This window comes from Phyllostomus discolor, chromosome 7 (assembly GCF_004126475.2).
Source record: "Phyllostomus discolor isolate MPI-MPIP mPhyDis1 chromosome 7, mPhyDis1.pri.v3, whole genome shotgun sequence".
Taxonomy (NCBI): domain Eukaryota; kingdom Metazoa; phylum Chordata; class Mammalia; order Chiroptera; family Phyllostomidae; genus Phyllostomus; species Phyllostomus discolor.
Window position 1 is genome coordinate 128,194,616 of NC_040909.2, and position 20,668 is coordinate 128,215,283.

The following is a 20,668-nucleotide window of genomic DNA, read 5'->3' on the forward strand; positions in this document are numbered from 1 at the left end:
GACTCCATTCCCTTTTATTGCCCAAGAATACTTCATTGCATGGGCACTGCAGTTTTATTTACTCGTCAGTTGGTGGACGTTGGGCTTGTGTCCACTTTTTGGCTCTTAGGAGTGACGCTGCTGTGTGCATTACTTTAATAGTTCACAGATTTGAAAAGTAAAAACACAGGTGAGGTGCTGTCACCATTTAATTGTACCTGCTTCCAGAGTATTCCCTCTCATACTTTAGGTCTAGGTCCCAAACACACCCAGAGCGCTTGGGGACTGTGGGGAGTGGAGTGTCGTTGTGCACAGACTGTGTAAAACTGGCTTTCCAGAGACACTAACCGCTGCAGCTGCCGCTTCCCCCCGCGCCCGCCGCTCTTGCCCCAGCGTGAGAAGGAGAACAGTCCCGAGGCTTTTAGAGAAGGTGTGGATTCGGGAGCAGAAAAAGGGAAGGGGCTGCCAAAGCTGCGCTCACCAGCGGGGAGTCTCCCTCCACGTGGGCCCCTCTGCCCGCACGCTGCCCCCCGCCATGCCGCCTGCTCTTTCTAGCCTTTCCCAGGTTTCCCCACTGAGAGAGGAGAAGGTTAATACTCACCCGTTTTTCAAAGGTGAATGTGTAAGGATTTTTCATGCCCTTCATCGGGGTCTATAAATTAAACCAAACCAGGAGATGATTGGCTATGATTAGGAAAATGGCTTTTTGTTGATTTAATCCTCACTCAAGGGTATGTTTTTCATTGATTTGAGAGAGAGAGAGGAAGAGTGGCGGGATGAAGAGCCAGTGAAACATGGATGGTGTGCCTCCTGCACCCGCCCAGACTGGGGACGAGCTCACAACCTTGCGATGTGTGCTCCACCGAGGGAGCCAACGCAGCCAGGGCAGGAGCAGGGCGTTTTGATGGGAGGTGCTCAGCACTGGTGTGGCAGTCAGGACCTAGAAGGGAGGCACTGGGAGGAATGTGCGGATGACACAGAGAAGCATCGCTGTAGGCCGGGGGGACCCCGTAGGCTGTGTGATAACTTACTGCGTGGCCCTCTGGGGAGATGTAGTAAACCGCCGTGGGCAGGGTGGGCTTAGGACCGGAGAGAGGCAAGGACCTGTGAGCTCTCCGGCCTGAAGGACCTGGAGAGCCGGTGTCTGATAAGCGAGTCATCCGCCCAGTGGGTTGGCAGGAGCTGCGAGCCCGCTGCCTTGTTCCCTGTCTGCCAGCGTCTCAGCTGAGGGCTTCGTGGGGTTGAATGTGCTTTTCTCGTCTGTGTGGTTTTGTTTTTTCAGTTCTCTCATTAGAAACTTCTCTGGAATGATGCAGATGACACTTCCCACATCAGCCACATGCCAGCCCATTAATATTGGAGGGTAACTTGTATTCCATCCCCCACCAGATCAAATTAGCCCCTTGGTAATCAGCCAGTTGTCTTAATGACTCATTGAGCTAAAACAGAGTTTAAACCATTGCAGGCAAAAGCAGGCATCTTGAGGAGTGGGACCCAAACATTCTGCGCCTGGCTCACGGCAGTGTGGACCCCAGGGTGGGAGCAGCAAAGGAGGGACAGTCCTAAGTGACATTAGGATGAAAAATCAAGAAGACTTGGGTGTCTTGTGGGGTGTAAAGCTGTGGGAGTTAGGGAACAGCACAAGCACAGCTGAAGGGTGAGCACAACTTCTGAAATGAGGGGACTGATTGATTGGAAATGGGGCGGGGGTACCAGTAACAGGGGGAGCACCGGCTCTGCTTGCCACTTAAGGTTTCAGGCAGAACGTGCCTGCTGGCGGTCCTGACCGTCTGTGGAGTCTGTGCTTAGGCCCTGCCTTGCTAAAGCCAGCCAGCAGTTAGTCCTCAAGGAAGGCTGGGTAATTACATTTCACAATCCCTTCCAGTAAAAGTTTGGGGGCTCTATCCTAGCGTCTGTATTTTTGGGTTGTTTGATGGCTTTTTGTTTTGGCTAAAGGCATTTTAAAAGAACTGGATCAGAACTGCTCAGCTCTTAGTCCCAAGGGCCCTTCCCCTGCGCCTTGAATGGTGCCGTTTTCTTCCTCTCGGCGTTCGTCTCAGAGGGGGCCCTTCGCCCTCCGCGGTTTCAGTGTGCTGGGGCCACTGGAATTAAGGAAGGCTCTGTTCACGCCGTCATCCTCTTTGTCACCTCCCTCTCCTAACGGTAGCGCCAGGTGCCAAAGTGAACAGTTGCCTCCAGCTGTTTGCCCAGAACCTCACTATTGAGTGACAATTCTGAAATGGATTCCTCTACATGGAGTAAGTCAATACACCAGAAAGATTTCTTCTGTTATTTTAAGTTTAGCAATGTTTAAGTAAGAGTGTGGCTTCCATCATGTTTATGGCGCGCTTGAAACCAGGGGCAGCAGCGTGGGGCTCGCGCGGCCTGTCCCCGCTCAGCCGAAGAGCAGAGACGGGGGTTGGATCGTAATCAGCACTTTTTTAGTGTCGGAGGCCAGCGGTCTGAGAAGGTGGCGGTAGAAACCCTAATGTCCACCTCTCCTTGAGCTTCCAGAGGCAGGTTTATAGAGCAGAAATGCAGGAATTTCGGAAGGGGAGTTCCTAGGGGGAGCACAGAGGTGCTGTTTCTCTTGGGAGTAAGAGGAGGGGGGGTCAGAAGCTTCTCCCGAGCTGGCTCCCTTTGTTCTGCCTGGCTCTCTCTCTCTGTCTCTCCCTCCCCGCTTGTGTTACCATTGCTCTCCTCCCCCACCCCGGTGGTTTATGGGTGGCTTATGGCTGGGGAACCTATGTAGTCTCTGACTGGGTGGGGGGGCGGGGGGAAGAGCTGTAAACAGTTTGCTCTCAGGTGCCCTTGGTTAGAGGAGATAAGGTCCTGCCATTTGCCAGCTGGCTGTAAATTGCTCTAACTATTTGGCCTTGTTTAATTTGCTTGTCTCAGTTTCCCCATTCCACTTGCCTGGCCAGGAATTTTGCTTGCTTTTTCGTACCCTGTCTCACATCAATGCCGTTTTCCCAGGACATTGGCAATGGAAATTCTAAAACGGAGGCAGTTACCAAAGCCAGGCAGTAGGGAGGATCCTATTTTTCCCCCATTTATTTGTACTCAGTCATTGGGAAGTGGTCATGGTGTGTACAATATTAATTCTGGCAAATTGGAATGCCTCTTATTAATTAAGTATCCTCGTGAGGAAACTCAGCTGTCCTTGCAAAGAACTCCCACTCTCTTCTGGACAGGCTCTGTTCCTCATCGGAAAGGTGGTATCTCCAAACTGAAAAAATGCTGCGTAACCAAACGCAGACAGATCGTCTGACGGCACTCATTCAGTTCAACAAATAAATGTTTAGCTTGTAAATGGAACAACACAGGGCCCGGTAATGAACACGTCAGTAGGCTTTTGTTTAAGAAATTTGGTTTTTAGAATATTTATTTCCTTATTGATTTTCACAACACCTTTACCTTTAGAGTAAAGGCTGTATCGTTGCTACCATCAAAACATTAAATGATTGTTCATTTTTCATTTTGTTTTCAAGTTTCTTTCAACCAGAGACAAACCCAGGGTCCGCACACGCCGGACCCAGACCTGCTGGAGAGAGTGAGGACCCTCCGCCGGAGGCTCACCGCCCGCGCTCGCCACCCATGCCAGACGCCGCCTCTTGTGGCCACGTAGGCGGCTGGGCACCGTGACAGAGCCAAAGGCAGAAATACCTCTTTTGTGATCAATGACACTGATTTTTAGAGTATTTATTTTAAATTCCTGTAAAAATCAACCTTTTGTATAGAAAACTGTGAGTGTGAAAATTATGTGTTCCATTAAATTCTTATGCTTTTTGGCTTGTGAGTGGCTTCTGGTACTTCTCACAATAAAAAAAAAAAATTTTGCACATACTAAAACTTGTGTTAGGCTCTTTCAGGTTGTAAGAACCAGCATAAACCTCCGTAACTTTAGCTGACGGGGTTCATTTTAAAGATAAAACAGAGAAAGAGCAGGAAACCATCTCAACAGCCGTCCGGCCAGGACCGAGAGAGGAGGGACCTGGCGGGGACGAGAGCGCCCACGCAGTGGAGTGGCCGAAACTGCGGCCCTGTCCCCACGGCAGCAGCAGCAGGGTCCCCTCTTCGCGTGTGACCCCACCGAGCTCCGCACACCGTGCTCCCGACACGGGAGCCTGCCTGCTTCTCCCGAAGCCGCTCCTCTCCCCTCTCCCGCCCTAGCGCGGCGCCGGTCTGCCCCATCACCATGGGCGACGTCGTAGTTCTCCGAACTCATTTCCAGAAGGGGGGTGGAAGTCACTCATGGACTTGATGTGAGTATTAAATAAGGTAATGTCCATAAAGTGCCTGCACAGTGCTTGACGCAGAGTAACGTGCAACACGTAGTAGGCATCCTTTTTTCTGGCCGTCACCAAATGCCATCTTAAGGGTAAACCAAATATTTTCAATACGCAGAGTGCTGTTTTTGTCCAGCAGTCAAAGTTCTAAAGTGTCCCCATGCCAGACATTGGTTTCCCGAGAGCACTTTCCCCAGCTTCATTTTCTGTTGGTGTTCAGGTAGTTCCTTCCACCCATGCCTTCGCAGGGCAGGCTGGTATCATTGGGAGCAGGAAGTCCCCAGAGGGAAAGGATGTAGGGTGTGATGGGAACTTGGGTGAACTAGAATTTGCTCAGCTAAAAGCATTCAAAGTCTAAAATGTGATTCTCAGGGATGTAAAGAACAGCCTAAGGAAGATAGTGGATAATATTGTAATAACTATGTATGGTGCCAGGTGGGTACTAGACTTATTGGGGGGATCACTTTGTAAGGTATATGATTGTCTGACCACTGTGCTGTACCCCTGAGACTAATAATGAATGTCAACTCTAACTGGAAGATAAAATACCAGCCAGAATCAGGTATATATTACCAGTTTCTGACTCCTAGTTCAGGTCCTCTTTGACTACAGTTCACACCTTTACTCGACTGGTTTTGCAACGACACATATGTCTTTTATAGTATTACAATATCTCCTATTTTTTAAAGTTTCTGTTCATCCAGTGCAAGCAAGTTACGCATACCCTCAACCAAGTGAAGAGGTTATTTTGATCTCCATTTTCTCTAAGCCTGCAGTTCTCCCGATAATCATCTTGATGAAGTCACAGCCTTAGCAGATTCCAGACGCATGACTGACTCTCTGGTCCCATGCGCTTGGTCTGGCATTTCAAATGTTATCAGATTTCGTGCAATACATTCCTGATGGTGCCTTCGTGCTTCTTGACATTTCTATCCTCGACCTGACCTCAATTTCTTTACCATTTAAATTTTTCAAGGAACTCAACAAAGTTTGAGGTTGGCAAAAATTCTTCCCACACTGGCTATATTCTAATAGCTTCTCTCAAGCACTCCCTTGAGTTTGTTAAAGCAGAGAGTTTCCTGAAGGCCTTTGCTTATTTGTTACATTCATACATTTCTCTTTGGTGTGAATTGCACAGTGTTGGATAAATTTGGGGCTTCAGCTAAATCCCTGTGCACATTGCCTACACTTAAAAGAGTTTCTCTCCAGGATGAAGCGGTAATGAAGACTTGCAAGGACTGCCAAAGGCTTGATTTATGAGTATGGGTGCACTTATCACAGATTCTGGACTTACTGTTTAATTTCTTATCACTCTGGGTTCAACCAGGAGGCAAGACACATGATCATTTGAACAGGAAAAGTTTACAGAGTAAACTAATAAATATGCAGTGAGGATTCTAAAGGGTGAGTAGGACTGAGGGAGAGTAAAGAAAACTTGGAGAAAGGCTCCCTCCCTCCCGCCAAGGCTCAGGCTCAGAGTTCATCGGGGAAATAGTTGCAGACCACTGGATAGCAGGGGGTTGCTGGGTGGCCCAGGCCAGAGCTGGCCCACAGTCCCCAGGTCTCAGGAAGTAAGTCTCCGTCTGGGATGCAGGCCACCCAAGGCTGTTGGGTGAAAAGCACATAAGAGTCAGGGAATCAGAACCCTGAGAGCTGTCGAAGTGGAGTGCACCCTGGCCAGCACAGGCCATGTCCAGAGGGCCACAGGGAACCACCTACTGGGGCACAGGCGAACCAAGACTGGCAGACACCAGGTGCTCAGACTGCATCGGGGCTCTGCTGCTGGCACCAGATCTGGAATATGCCATGCCCGTGCTGGGGGGGTGGGGGTGGGGATTGCAGTAAAGTGGTCAGTGGGCTGAGACTGTGAAGTCACTAAGACATTGTGAGCTCTGAGCACACGGCTAGGGCAGAGCACCCCTGGGTGGCCCCACACACTTGCACCACTGATGAAACAGGAGCCAGAATAAGCAAAACAGCTTTGGAGCTAAGAAGGGACGTTCATTCTCCCTACTTGTCCTCCAGCACCCCCTACTGACAGTTTAACATGGGGCGCACTAGGAGAAAGTCTTGAAGAATCCAGTCGGGTGTTGGGGAGCAGGATCTAAAGAGTGCATCTGAGTTGAGAGGCAGTAAGATACCTGGCACACTCGGGCAAGGAGCTCTAGCAGTTTACTTGACAGAAAGGTGGACTCCAGTTGGCCTCTGTGTAATCAGGCTGAGAAATGCAGAATTTCCCTGGCTTGATGTAGATGAAGGTACCCAAAGGCTTAGGAAGGGGGAATGTAGGAGTGGACTTATCACACATGAACTTCTCACTAACTCCGGGCTGTGCCCGTCCCCCGCGAAGGCCAAGGGTGGACCGTGGGACGGCGGGGGTGCTCCCTCCTGGCAGCCCCGCCGCCGCACGAGGTGGTGATGATGGGGTTCTTCCAAAGAGGCTCAGCTGTGTCCAGGCACAGCCGGCACGGGGTCACGGGGCGGCGTTAACAAGAGTCTCGCCCCCTGTTAACGTCAGGCGCCCGCCTTCGGTTCGCTTCTCCGACCCGGGCCCCGAAAGCCGGGAGGCTGCGGAGTAGCCCGGCAGAGTCGGGGGTTTAAAATGAGTGAAACTTCCCCGCTCACGGTACCTCGGAAAGTACAGGCTGAGGCCAGCGTCAGCTGATAACACCGGTGACCCCAGAGTGGAAAAGCGAGGACGACTGGTGTCTCCTAGTCCCACAGAGGGGCAAACAAAATGCCCCTTTCCAACAAGAGGGTGGACCCTGAAGTTACAGTCTTCAGAGGAAGAAAAGTATTGTGCCCCGTGTGAGGATCGAACTCACGACCTTCAGATTATGAGACTGACGCGCTACCTACTGCGCTAACGAGGCACCTACAAGCAGGCTTATGCTGTACTGTAATGAGGCTGTCTGGGCAGTCCTGTGCGCATGCTCAAAAACTGTGCTGCCTTTTTTTTTTTTTTTTTTTCTCCCCTAACTGAGTTCAGGGGCAGGATTCAGAGTTACCGCCCCAGCGCCTGCCTGGGAGGATCCCTGGCGGAACCGCCCACCCGCCCTCGGGTCTTCCCCCTCCTGCGGGTCTGTTCATCAATCGAGTAGCACTGAGCATTGCCAGACGGCGCTTCGCTGGGTAGCACGGGTAGAAAAGGAAAAAAGTCATGACCCTTGCATTAGTAAACTTTGATTTTTTTAAGATATATATATATATAGTGCTTACAGTGTCTGAGCATTTGTGATCTCGGGAAACACTTATTGGGCACCTACTGTGTTCCGGACCGTGTGCATACACTCCCAGTCTCAAACTGTTGGAGGGGGTGCGCAGAAACACGGTGATTTGAAAATACACACTTACATACGCACACTATTTCGGTCCCACTGCAGACCCCCCCCCCAGGCGCCCCAGGGTCCTCAGCTCCTCCCAGCGCTTCAGGCCGCGGCCACTCGTCCTTGAGGCGACTGAAGCTCCGAAGCTCCGGAAAAGACCCCTGGAGACACAGCCCTTCCAGACGCAGCCGCAGCATCGGGGATGCGCCACCCCCATGGTCACCACCTATCCCCACCCCTCCCTCCAGCCCTCCGCCCAGCTCATTTAAATACACCCCTAGTTAAAGGAAGCTTGAGGGACACAAGGTGTGTGGGTTTTTTCCCTAATACATGTTAAATTAAACACATAATTATTAAATAAAAATACTCCTACCATCTAAAATCAGCCAGAATGAGGCACACTTGGGACTTGTATAATTTCGCTGTACGTGAATTTTACCTTTGAAAAGGTAAACTTAAAGTGGCAGGCTTATAGAAGAGCTTGGGGAGTGTACTGGTGTCCACATGTTTGAAGTGCTTCCAAAGATAAGACGGTTTAATGGTCCGACGGACCTAAGGACAGAGACCGCGAGTAGCAATATGCCCACGTAGATTTAGGTGGTGGGTGTACGGATATTCATGATGCGATTCTTTCAACTTCTGTTTATCTGAAATTTTTATTATAAAGTGCTGGGAGAGTTTTTAAAACCACCCAGAATTTGGGAGATAAGGTGGGATGTTAATGGCAATGAGTGTAAGGATGTAGAGAAAAGGTCATCTTAAGAAGCACCTAGAATTCCTGGGAGTACGGGAACAGATAAAGAGATGGGGGACACCCCTGGAGTGGGAGGTCTGTGAGATCCAGGGCAGGTGTGACCACCCCACCCCCTGCCCCAGGTGGCTAGAGGAGGGGTGAGCTCCTTAGAGCACCCTAATGTCTCCTTAGAAGTCCTGGATGCCGGCAGGTTGTACTGACCCCAAACCTCAAGGATGGAGTGGAACTTGCCACCCTCATGGTCCCCACTGGGAATCTCACAACCTCCCAACCCTGGACAAAGCTCTCCCTCCCTTGCTCCCTGGCAGGACAACCCCACTAAGAGGCATTCTTGGGGCAAGGTTACTAAGGCCCCCAAGACCTTCTTGCAGGCAGAGGAGTGCAGAGGCCCAGGCCGAGGAGCCAGAGGAAACCCACAGGCACACACTCAGGAATCCTTGCAGGGCCCACTGAAAACTCGGGTGGTCAGGGCAGTTTCACCCAGATCTTCAGGCCCCAGGAAGGCTGACTGATGTGTGAATCAGATCCCACTGTCCATCTCCCATAATTACAAACTCGTGGGTCCAGCAGTCCCACAACTGGGTGTCCCATAAGCGCTCATCCATGGCCAGTAATTCCCCGAAATCGTGTCAAGAGCTGGAAATTAGAAACAGCTCGTGTCCATAAACAGGAAACTGGCCCCAGGAACACCTTCCCAGTTCTACGCAAGAGTGGACTCTCTAAACCTGGTATCAATGAATGAGGGAAGGGGGGGGGGGGGGCAGTGCATATTCACATTTGCTAGTATTTGCACACTAAACCTCTGAAAGGATACACAACAACCTAAAGTCAACAATTAATGTGTGGTGGGGGAGCGGGAACAGCACACTTGGACACAGAAGGATGAAGACTTTTAAAATAAACTTTATTACTTTAACAGACTTACAGAGAAATTGCAAAGGTAAGAGCTCCCATCAGGCCCACCCCCAGGCTCCCGTATCAACATCTTCCGTGAGTGTGGTACCTTTGTTATGATGAACCAGCTTTGACAGGTTGTTGACTGAAGTCCGGATTCAGATTTATTTTCCCCAAATGCCCTTCGTGCTCCAGGACCCACATCACACGTAGTGGTCACGCTGCCCTGGGCTCCCTCCGCTGTGACACTGTCTAAGGCTTTCCTTGTTTGGACAACCTTGATAGTTTTTAAGGACACGTCAGGTTATTTTATAGAATGTTGCTCAATTTGGGAATTTGATATTTTTCTGGGATGAAGACTTTTCACTGTATACCTTTAAATAGTCAAAAAAAAACCAAACAAACCCAGCTGAACTATGTTCATCTATTTCCTACTCAAAAATTTAAGTAATTTAAAAGAGCTATACTGCGGGAACTAGGAAGAAAAGGGAAAGAGGGAGGAGGGGAGGGGAAAGGAAGAAATTAAAACAGAGAAGAGGGAGGGGGGGAAGGAGCAGGAGGGGGAGGGTTCCGTGAGGGGCAGCCCAGCCTGGGCTCCCACCCTGGCCAGTGACGCCCAGCTCCCAGTCCTGGCCTTGCCTGGCAGCCGAGAGAGACCCAGTGTGGAGGGGTCGCAGCCATCCCCCGCGGCTTTGGTTTGTCCCTGCACTGGAAGCAGGGAAAACAGGCAGAGTCCTTTTGGTACTAGGGAACCCTCGGACCCCAAGTGCTGGGACAGATGCCAGGGAGAAAAAGGGGGCACCACTCGGTCGGAGTCTAGACACTGAGTGCATCACCACCACTGCCTGCGAGGTACCTGGCTGGGTCCCCACATAGGGGTGACCACCAGCACCCCCAGCCTGTTTGTGGAAGGTACAGACCACGTGAGCAGAGGGGGCAGTGCACACACTCCGCTAATACTTGTGCCACCAGTTTCCAAAGACTTCTCTGATCACGTCGGTACAATGGAACGCACGTGTGCTTCTTCACTGCGCTGCAGAGTCTGGGCAGGTGCCCTCAATTGAGTCCAGAGCAACGGGGGCTCAGTGCTACAGGCCACCAGGGGGGCAGGCTCAGAGGCTCCTGCAGGCAATGGCTCCTACACCTGGCCAGTAGTGAATGACTGGTGGCCCAAGACCAGTGGGGGTACAGGAGACCCCCCCAGAACAAGCACTTCCCACCCCAGGTCTTTGCAAGGGTTGTTCTCTCTACCTGATAGTGCTTTTCCACCATCAGGATCCTTTCTTAAGTGCTTCATAAATTTTTCTTTTAAAATTTACACACAGTAAGCTTTACCTTCTTTGCTATACAAGTCTGAGTTTTGACAAATCGAGTACAACCACCCAGCTGTGGCCCGCTCCTGCCCCCGCCACCCACCCAGGCCTGCCCTGCACAGCTTCCCCGCAGGCTCCACTGCAAGGTCAGGTGCTACTGAGCTTGGGGGGTCTGGAACCCACTCACCCCGACTCCCTCCAAATGGAGCAGGCCCAGGTGCAGTGGGGGCAGCAATGCAGAAGCCCCTGGTGGCGGAGATGGGGGAGGGAGGCCTGTGGTGGGGCACTCTCATCTGGGGCTGCAGTGGGTTGAAGAGGAGGCTCCGCAGTTAGTTGGTGGCTGACCCAGGGTTCTGGGGCCCAAGGACAGGTCCAGGAGGGCCTTAGGCAGTGCCTGCACAGAACCCTGGGGCTGGGGCTGCGCTCTCCCCTCAGAGGCCCCCACAGTGCCCTGAAGCTCAGGCTGCTTCGGGCAGAGCTGGAGCAGATTCGAGGTCCGGGCCTGGTCCTCCAGAATGGGCCCCAGGGCAGGGCAGGGCTGGGTGCCCTCTACGCCCCCATCCCGCTCTGCTGCTCCAGCTTCTGCTGCTGTACCTGCTTGTAGTTAATGATGGCCTGACGGAGGCCGGTGACGAAGGCCTTCTGGTCGTTGGGGATGACACCCACAAAGATCCTCTTCTTGGACGAGTACTGGAGCATGAGCACACGCACCTCACAGGGGGCCGTGCGGGGGAAGTGCACGCAGCCCACGAAACCGTTGCGCAAGACACGGTAGAGGTCTCGGTGGCAATCCAGGTCCTTCTCGGTGAAATGGAACTGGACCATCCTGGAGTTGCGGAACACAGGGCCCAGCGAAGCCAGCAGTTGCTGGGGAAACAGATGCATGTACAGCTTCTGGGGCCACAGCTCTGTTTTCAAGTTCTCGCTGTGCTTCACAAAGACCTGGCAAGGCAGGGACCGCATCACCCTGGTGCTGGGGTCCACGTAGCCGGGTTTGGGCTTCTTGTGCCACTCCAGGACCCCATTCCAGACCATGGGTTTGTTGGAGGCTAACTGCTGCCCACCGAGGGCCAAGGCCCCTAGTTGGGCTGGGGAAGGGCCACTCACCCCTTCTTGAGCCATTGTGTCTTCCGAGGGCGGAGCCCCAGGCTGTACAGTGGGCACCAGGCCCTGACCAGGGGCCACTGTGTTCTGAGTCTTTTTCATTGCTTCCATGTCCTTTTTTATGCTGATGAAGTTCTCTCTGAGTTCATCTACTCTTCCCCTCAGTTCATTGAGCATACTTATAACCAGTGTTTTGAACTCCGCATCTAGTAAATTTCTGGTCTCCATTTTGTTGAGTTCTTTTTCCAGAGCTTTGTTCTCTTCTTTGCTTTCGGTCATGTTTGTTTCCTCAAGTTGGCAGCCGCCCTGTGTTTGTTTCAAAGTATTAGGTAGAGCTGCTTGGTCTCTTGGGCTTGGGAGATGGCCTAAGGTAGCAGGTGTCCTGCAGGCTCCAGTGGCTCGGCCTCCCCAGTCACCCAAGCTGGGCACTCCAGGTGCACACCCTCCTGTTGTAGTTGAGCCTTGACTGCTGTTGGCACATGAAAGGGAGGGGTTTAGCCCCAGGCCAATTGGCTGCAAGGACTGCCTGCCACCACCAAATAAGACCAGCTGTGCAGGGCCCACCGACAGAGCAGGACTTACTCCAGCAGGGCTCTGGTGCCCAATGAGCTCACCCCTTGAGCATGTCCCCCATGGAGGAGGTTATGGGGTGCTGACATGATCTGAAGCTGTCTACAAGGTGCACTGGCTCTGGGGCCTCCTGGGAGGTGCAGCCCAAAGTCAGCCACTGCCTGTGTTCTTCCCAAGTGCACCAAGCTAGACCTACAAAGCACTCTGCAGATGGCTATTTGGGCTGAGCTGGGAGGTACCCAGGGGAGGCCAAGCTGCAAACCACAGCTGGCTGCAGGTAGTGCTGGGCCTGGGGCCACTTAGCAAGAGGAATGAGGCACGCTGAGGCCAGATGCTGCGCCTTTGAGAAATTTTAGCAAAGTCTTTAGTGCAGAGAGACCATTCTTATGGCAAAGCCACTGCAAACAGTTTGGGTAGGCCCAAAATTGGGTGGGGCGGAGAATCAGATATGGCGCCCGCCAGCCAGCTCTGTGGAGGAAGGGCTCATCAAAGAACAATGGCGTCTGCCAGCACTTTTGTCTGGGACAGAGTTTCTCGGCCTCAGCTCTCGTCCTGACGCCAGACAATTCAGTTCCTTTTCATTTGTCCCTGGCGCCCTTTGAGTTGCTCTCCCGGTGCTGGAACTCAGAGCAAGTGAGTCGGATTAAGTCCGAGCGCCGGCCCTTTAAGGGGCACGGCGGAGATTCCAGCAGCGTTTCAGCCCCCCTCAGCCTCCAGTCCCGCTCGTTTTTGCAGCCGAAGTTATGGGGACTTCTCTCCCAGGCACTGGGACCCGGGGCTGGGGGCTTGGTGCGGGACTGCGAACCCTCACTCCTCTAGGGGGACCTCTGCAGCCCAGATATCCTGCACCCCCGCCCCCCGATTTTGACCCACCACACGTGGGTGTGGGACCAGAGATTCCTCGTCTCTGCCTCACCTACCAGTCTCGACGTGGACTCTTCTTTAAACCTCTGGCTGCATGACTTCCATTCCGCTAGATTTCAGGCGGTTCTGAACGACGCCTGTTTTGCAGCTTCAGTGCAATTCTAATAAGGTTGATGGAGCCAGGCTCCTGTTTTAAGCCCGAGATCTCCTCCCCGAGATCTCAGCCGGGTTAAAGGTCCCCTCCTCCCCGCAGCCTGATAGGTGTTTCCCTCCGCAGTGGCTCCTCCCCTCCCGCTCCGGGGGAGGGGGACGGATGAAGGCACTCCCTCTTCCGGGCTCCTGTATTCTCGGAACAACCTGAAGGGGGCAGTATGACGGTGGCCCTGCACTTGCACACGCGCAAGCGCAATGACAGGGAGGTGCTGCCCGAGTTCCAGCCGCTGGTAACGGGAGGCAGGGTTCCATCGGAGCCAGACGACTGCGCTGGCCCCTCATCCCCAGCGGCAGTTCTCAAAAGTGTTTCCTCACTTTGACACCCCTTAAAATAATTTTGAAAAATATCTATGCACTATCCTGGGTGGCGTAGCTCAGTGGATTGAGTGCGGGCTGCGAACCAAAGCATCGAAGGTTCCATTCCCAGTCAGGGCACATGCCTGGGTTGCAGGCCATGGCCCCCAGCAACTGCACATTGATGTTTCTCTCTCTTTCTCCCTCCCTTCCCTCTCTAAAAATAAATAAAATATTTTTAAGAAATATCTACGCACTTCCTTGCATCATGTTCAGCTGATATCTCAACTTTCTCATAAATTTAAAGTTACAAAGCATGTAATGTCCAATACATTGTATATGCTAATTAAAAAATAAATAAAACTGCCTATACGATTTTTAACATGCATCCAATGAAACTGAAATATCCCATGGATTCCATACAAGCCATAACCTAGTTTAAATATACATGAATTAGCTCCTCTTGATCACGTATTAAGTTTATATTAATTCCCCCAAACTTATACGTCTAGTCCACTTCCTTCCACAGAGTTTTATTCTCATACATTTAGACTCATCCTGGCCATGGCTATTCCCAGAAGTCATGCCAGAACTCCAAGTAATTAGAAGCAGCTGGTGTCCATAAGCAGGGAACTGGCCACAAGAATGTTGTTTTTCCAGGTGTAAACAAGAACAGTGGACTCTCTAAGCCCGAGACCAATGAGTGAGGAAAGCGGGGCAGAGCTGGTGGGGGAGGGTGCCCCCGTTTCTGTAAAAGGGGGTCAGGGGCAGGTACTCACATTTTCTAGTATTTGCACACTAAGCCCCTGAAAGGATACACGGCAACCTAAGGTCGACAAGTCAGCGATGCATATGTGCAGGGAAGTGGGAACTGTACACTTGGAGATGGAAGGATGATGACTTTTTTAAAGTAAACTTTATTATTTTAACAATCATAGCTTTACAGAGAAATTGCAGGTAGAGTTCCCATAAAGCCTACCCCGTTTTCCTTATTACTATCATCATCTTAGGTGAGTACGGTACTTTTGTTACAATTAATGAACCAGCTTTGGCAGGGTGTTGACTGAAGTCCGTCCGGATTCAGATTTCCTTCTTTTCCCCAAAATGCCCGTTGTTTGCTCCAGGACCCACATCACACGTAGTGGTCACGCCTGCCTGGACTCCCTCTGCTGTGACACTGTCGAAGGCTTTCCTTGTTTGGATGACCTTGGCAGTTTTTAAGGACACATCAGGTATTTTATACAATGTTGCTCAATTTGGGACTTTGATATTTTTCTGGGATGAAGACTTTTCACTGTATACCTTTAAATAGTTGAAAAATAGCTGCATTATGTTCCTCTATTTCCTACTCAAAATTTTTAAAAAGCTGAGGGAACTAGGAAGAAGAAAGGGGAGAGTAAAGAGGGAGGAGGGGAAGGAAAGAGAGAGGGAGGAGGGGCTTTGGTGTGGGGTGGCCCTGCCTGGGGCTCCCACTCTGGCCAGTGACATCCAGCTCCCAGTCCTGGCCTTGCCTGGCAGCCCTGGGACCCGCGTGGAGGAGTCTCTATCATGCCCTAGCCAGCTTTGGTTTGTCCCTGGACTGGATGTGGGGAGAACAGAGGCTGGAGAGTCCTTTTGATACCAGGGGTTCCTTGGACTGGAGGCTCTGGGAAAGGTGCCAGGGAGGCGGAGACAGCCTGCCCCGTTTGGAGGGAGTCAGAGTGAATGGGTTCCAGACCACAAGCTCAGTAGCATCTGACCTTGCAGTGGAGCCCGTGGGGGAAGCCGTGCAGGCCAGGACTGGGTGGGCAGCAGGTGCAGAAGGGGGGCCAGGAGGCAAGGGCTGTGCCAGGCCCTGGTATGGTGGGGGGCAGCAATGCAGGCGCCTCTGGTGGCTGGAGGTGGTGGAGGGAGGCCTGAGGTGAGGGCACCCTGGCCTGGGGCAGCCGTGGGTTGAAGAGGAGGCTCTGCACTTGGGGTCTGGCCCCAGGGTTCTGGGACCAAAGGACAGGTCCAGGAGCGGGGTGTGCTGGAAGCTGCTCAGGGAAGGCCTTGGGCAGTACCTGTTGGGCGGGGTGGGGCAGGGCGGGCAGCAGCCTCGGGGCTGCGGCTGCTCTGAGGCTTCAGAGGTTCCCACAGTGCCCTGAGGCTCAGGCTGCTGCAGACACAGCTGGAGCAGATTCTGCCAGGGCCTGGCTGGTCCTCCAGAATGCGCCCCAGCCCATGGGGTGCCTGCCATACCTGCATCCCGAGCTGCTGCTCCAGCTTCTGCTGCTGAACCTGCTTGTGGTTCAGGAGGACCTGCCACAAATTGCTGGTGATGCTGCTCTGGCCAGAGGGGGTGAGGCCCACGATGATCTTCTTGTATGTACAGGAGCACAAGTAGGCACACTTTGCCAGGGGGGTGGGGGGCATGTGGGGGAAGTACACATTGCCCACAAAGCCCTGGCCAATGAGGTGGTGGAAGTGTTTGAGCATCTCCAGGTCCCTGTGGATAAAATGGAACTAGATCTTTCTTGAATTCCGGAGCACAGGGCCCAGTGTGGGCAGCAGCTGCTTGGGGATGAGCTTTGTGATCAGCCCCTGGGGCCCCTGCTGTTTTCAGGTTCCATGCATGTTCCACGTAGACCTGGCAAGACAGTCAATGGGCCCTGGTGTTGAGGTGCAGAGGTGGGTTTGAACTTCCTGTGCAAAGTGTAGACCCCCGCAACTCTAGGACCCCACTCCAGCCAGGAGCTTGTTGGAGACTGTTGCCCACTGAAGGCCAAGGCCCCTACCTGGGCTGGGGGAGGGCCACTCACCCCAACTTGGGCCTCTTTGCCTGCCATGGGTGGAGCCCCATGCTGCGTAGTAGGCACCAGGCCCTGGCCAGGGGCCAATGTGGACTGGGTCTTTTTTACGGTTTCCAAGTCCTTTTCTACACTGTTGAAGTTCTAAGTCCAACCACTCTCCCTAAGTTCATTGAGCATACTTATAACCAGTGCTTTGAACTCCGCATCTAGTAAATTTCTGGTCTCCATTTTGTTGAGTTCTTTTTCCAGAGCTTTGTTCTCTTCTTTGCTTTCGGTCATGTTTGTTTCCTCAAGTGGGCAGCCGCCCTGAGTTTGTTTCAAAGTTATTAGGTAGAGCTGCTTCGTCTCTTGGGCTTGGGAGATGGCCTAAGGTAGCAGGTGTCCTGCAGGCTCCAGTGGCTCAGCCTCCCCAGTCACCCAAGCTGGGCACTCCAGGTGCGCACCCTCCTGTTGTAGTTGAGCCTTGACTGCTGTTGGCACATGAAAGGGAGGGGTTTAGCCCCAGGCCAATTGGCTGCAAGGACTGCCTGCCACCACCAAATAAGACCAGCTGTGCAGGGCCCACCGACAGAGCAGGACTTACTCCAGCAGGGCTCTGGTGCCTAGTGAGCTCACCCTTTGAGCACGTCCCCCGTGGAGGGGGTTATGGGGTGCTGACATGATCTGAAGCTGTCTACCAGGTGCACTGGCTCTGGGGCCTCCTGGGAGGTGCAGCCCAAAGTCAGCCACTGCCTGTGTTCTTCCCAAGTGCACCAGGCTAGAGCTACAGAGTAATCTGTAGATAGCTGCTATTTGGGCTGAGCTGGGAGGTGCCCACCCAGGGGAGGCCAAGCTGCAGACCACAGCTGGCTGCAGGTAGTGCTGGGCCTGGGGCCACTTAGCAAGAGGAATGAGGCACGCTGAGGCCAGATGCTGCTCCTTTGAGAAATTTTTAGGAAAGTCTGAAGTGTATGCCAAGACAGGCTACTCTTATGGAAAAGCCACTGGGAACAGCTTCAGTAGACCCGGCTGTTGGGTGGGGTGGAGACTCAGATATGGCGACAACCTGGTGGCTTTCTGAAGGAAGCACTCATCAGAGGAACAATGGCTTCTGCCAGGTCCTGATGCCAGACAATTCAGTTCCTCCCCATCTGTCCTGGCACCCTTAGGGCTGCTGTTCCCTGGGTGCTGGAGCTCAGAGCACGTGAGTCTGTGAAGTCCGAGCGCTGGCTCTTGAAGAGCAACTGCCTGGGACTCCAGGAGTCCTCTGTCTCCCTCAGCCTCGAGTCCCTCCAGCTTCTACAGCTGGAAGTTACAGGGACTCCCCTTCCCAACACTGGAACCTCGGGTTGTGGGCCTGGTGTGGGGCTGGGACCCCCTGCTCCTTTGGGTGCACCTCAGCAGCCAAGATACCCCTTGCAATTTTTATCTGTCACTTGTGGGTGTGGAACCTACCAGCTCCTCGTCTCCGTCCCACCTACCAGTCTTGATGTGGCTTCTCCTTTAAATCTCTGAATGGGTTTCCGTCCAGCTAGTTCTCAGGCGGTTCTGAATGACGGTTGTTCTGTGGCTTCGGGGTAACTGTGATAGGGCTGTGACGGGGATGGCTTCTTTGCCTTCCTCAGCTGGGTCAAAGGCCCCCTTCTCTGCCGAACCTAACAGCTGTTTCTTCCCTCAGTTGCTCCCCCACCCCTTATCTGGGGGAAGAAGGCACGTCTTCCTCTGGGCTCCTTTACTCTCAGAAAAACCCAAAACCATCACCGGAGGGTCGTGCTGGCCATGGCTCTTCCACCACCAGGTGACCCAGGGCTGGCCAGAGGGCCCCTGGCCAGAAGGAGTGTGTTGTTTTGGAAGTGGATTGTAAACTCCCTCCTTATCCCCTTTTGGGGGTGGCTTCCCATCCTGTTACTGCTTCTTGACCTTTGCTTTCTGCACGTACACACGGAGATAACACCGTTTAGAGTCACGGGTAGGACACGTGCCTCCTTTATCTGAGACTCGGAGGCGTGGCCTTGCTTCCCCGTCCAACCACCCTCGGTGCTCCCCATAACATGGGTAACAAAAGCTGCTCCTGCCCCATCCAGTCCTCCGTGCGGCTCCCTCCCTCGGCGTCCCGAACAAGCAGTCAGGATCTCAGGGCTCCGCCTCCTGCGCTGCAGTCACTGTCAGGATGACCCTTCACTTACAGATGCCGAACTCAGAGTGACCTGCCCAAGGTCAAGCCTCTGGTAACAGCAGGCAGGACTCCCTCCTGAGTCGGGCTGCGCTGGCCTCGCATCCCCAGCGGTGCAACCCGAAAGTGTTTCCCCCCTTTACGCCCCTCAAGATAATTTTGAAAAATTTCCATGCATTTCCTTGTGTAATGGTCAGTTGACATCTCAACTTCCTCATTATAAATTAGTTGCAAAGGATGCAATTTCCAATATATTATGTATGATGATTTTTAAAACTGCATATATGATTTTTAACATGCATCCAATGAAATTGAAACATCCTGTGGATTTCAGGGAAGCCACAGCCTGTTTTAAATACAGACGAATTAGCACAGATCACGTGGCTCAGCTGGTTAGAGTGTCGTCCCAACACACCAAGGTCCTGGGGCTTCACCCCTGGTCAGGGCACACACAGGACTCAAGCAGTGAATTCATAAATACAGTGGGGCAACACACTGGCGTTTCTCTCTCTCCTTTTCTCTCTCTCTAAAAAGCAATCTTAAAAAGTTTGAATATACATGAATTAGCTCCTCTTATGTACTCGTTAAGTTTACATTTATTCCCCCAACTCATATTTCTAGTCTACTTTTCCCTACAGAATTTGATTCTTATATAATACCTATTTTATGATGGAATGATTACTAATTACCCCAACATACCTCTCAGCGACAAAATGATATATTTAAATTGAAATCTGTTTTCTGTGAACAGAAGTCTCTAAGTGTCAGATTTTTCTTTTAATTGACGTATTGTTATTTATATTAGTATACAATTAAAAAACATAAATCTATTTATAGTTTGAAGAATAATTATTAAATGTAAAAACGTAAATTTTTTTAAAGATTCTATTTATGTATTTTTAGAGAGAGGGGAAGGCAGGGAGAAAGAGAGGGAGAGAAACATCAATGTGTGGTTGCCTCTCACGTGGCCCCCAACTGGGGACCTGGCCTGCAACCCAGGCATGTGCCCTCCTGACTGGGAATTGAACCAGCAACCTTTCAGTTCGCAGGCTGGCACTTAGTCCACTGAGCCACACCAGCTAGGGCTAAAAATGTAGAATTTTATTAAAAATAAATATTCGTGAAATCGATTCACCTTTTAATCCTGCTTAGCTCATATATCCATCGCCGCCTGTTACTTTTTGCTAGAACGAGATGAGATTCAGTATTAATGCTATTGTATTGTTTCATATTTACAGATATAAATGTTGAGAAAATTTCAGATGAAGAAATAAAAGGACATGGAAGAAATTATGTTTCAGCACTAAAACTCAATTTCTTAAACAATTTCAAGCTATACCCTAAAAAAAACCCACATCTCATCTCTCTATCAGCTTGATTAGGTCCTCTTTCAGTTGTGAATGGAAGCCACATGGATGAGTCATAGGGTCTTTCACTTTCTCAACTTTTTTTTTTTTAAGACTTTATTTATTTTTAGAGAGGGAAGGGAGGGAGAGAGAGAGAGAGAAACATCAATGTGTGGTTGCTGGGGGCTATGGCCTGCAACCCAGGAATGTACCCTGGCTGGGAATCGAACCTGGGACACTTTGGTTCCCAGCCCGCGCTCAATCCACTGAGCTACGCCAGCCAGGGCTCACTTTCTCAACTTCTAAACCAATGTGTTGGATTGAACATTGCCCTACTTGATTTGTAGTGCTGGAGGTTTCCACACCAAAGCAGTGAGACCCTGAAGGCGGGGGAGCAGCAGGGAGAGGAGCAGCAGCCCGACTCACCTACAGCAGCCCTTTGTCCAGGCGATCAGTCCGTGCCCCTGGTCCAGCTGACATTTGACGGGGATCGCTGTGATGTGACAGGCAGTAGAGGCTGTTGTAAGCCCATTTTACAGAGTGGAAAGGGCATGTGTATGCACACAGAGACTGGCTCGGGGCTGGCTGAGCAGGGTAACTTAATGGAAACATGTTGCCAATTAGTCCTCTCCCCTGGCTCTGGATGGACCCAGGTAGCCAGACCCCCTGGGAAGCCCACAAAGCAATCCAGACCCAGGGCGATGAGAGTGTGGCCTGGCCGATGGCTGCAGAGACCCAGGGGAGGGAGCCAAGTGGAGACACCTTCTGCAGGGACAGCCAGGGTAAAGAGAGAAGCCAG

The 20,668-nt window shown here is 52.0% G+C and overlaps 2 protein-coding genes, 1 non-coding gene and 1 pseudogene across 3 annotated transcripts in view; 1 reads left to right on the forward strand and 3 right to left on the reverse strand.

Moving 5' to 3' along the window:
* Positions 1 to 3,776, forward strand: part of TBC1D31 (TBC1 domain family member 31) — a 49,546-nt gene extending 45,770 nt beyond the window's left edge. The window contains exon 21 of the mRNA XM_028533933.2: positions 3,471 to 3,776. Within this exon, the coding sequence (XP_028389734.1) occupies positions 3,471 to 3,607 (137 nt within the window). The 3' untranslated portion in view covers positions 3,608 to 3,776. The remainder of the gene's footprint in view (positions 1 to 3,470) is intronic.
* A 3,292-nt stretch (positions 3,777 to 7,068) lies between these two features.
* On the reverse strand, positions 7,069 to 7,141 carry TRNAM-CAU. Its single transcript has one exon. It is a non-coding gene; the product is annotated as a tRNA-Met (tRNA).
* A 2,090-nt stretch (positions 7,142 to 9,231) lies between these two features.
* Positions 9,232 to 16,992, reverse strand: LOC114514755 (mediator of RNA polymerase II transcription subunit 25-like). The gene is made up of 2 exons (XM_036031387.1): positions 16,524 to 16,992; positions 9,232 to 11,811 (listed from the first exon to the last, which is right to left on the reverse strand). Exons 1-2 carry the CDS (start codon positions 16,648 to 16,650, stop codon positions 11,105 to 11,107), a joined length of 834 nt encoding a protein of 277 aa, XP_035887280.1. The 5' UTR covers positions 16,651 to 16,992; the 3' UTR covers positions 9,232 to 11,104.
* LOC114514427 lies at positions 15,268 to 16,512 on the reverse strand (annotated as a pseudogene).
* Positions 16,993 to 20,668: the final 3,676 nt, after the last annotated feature.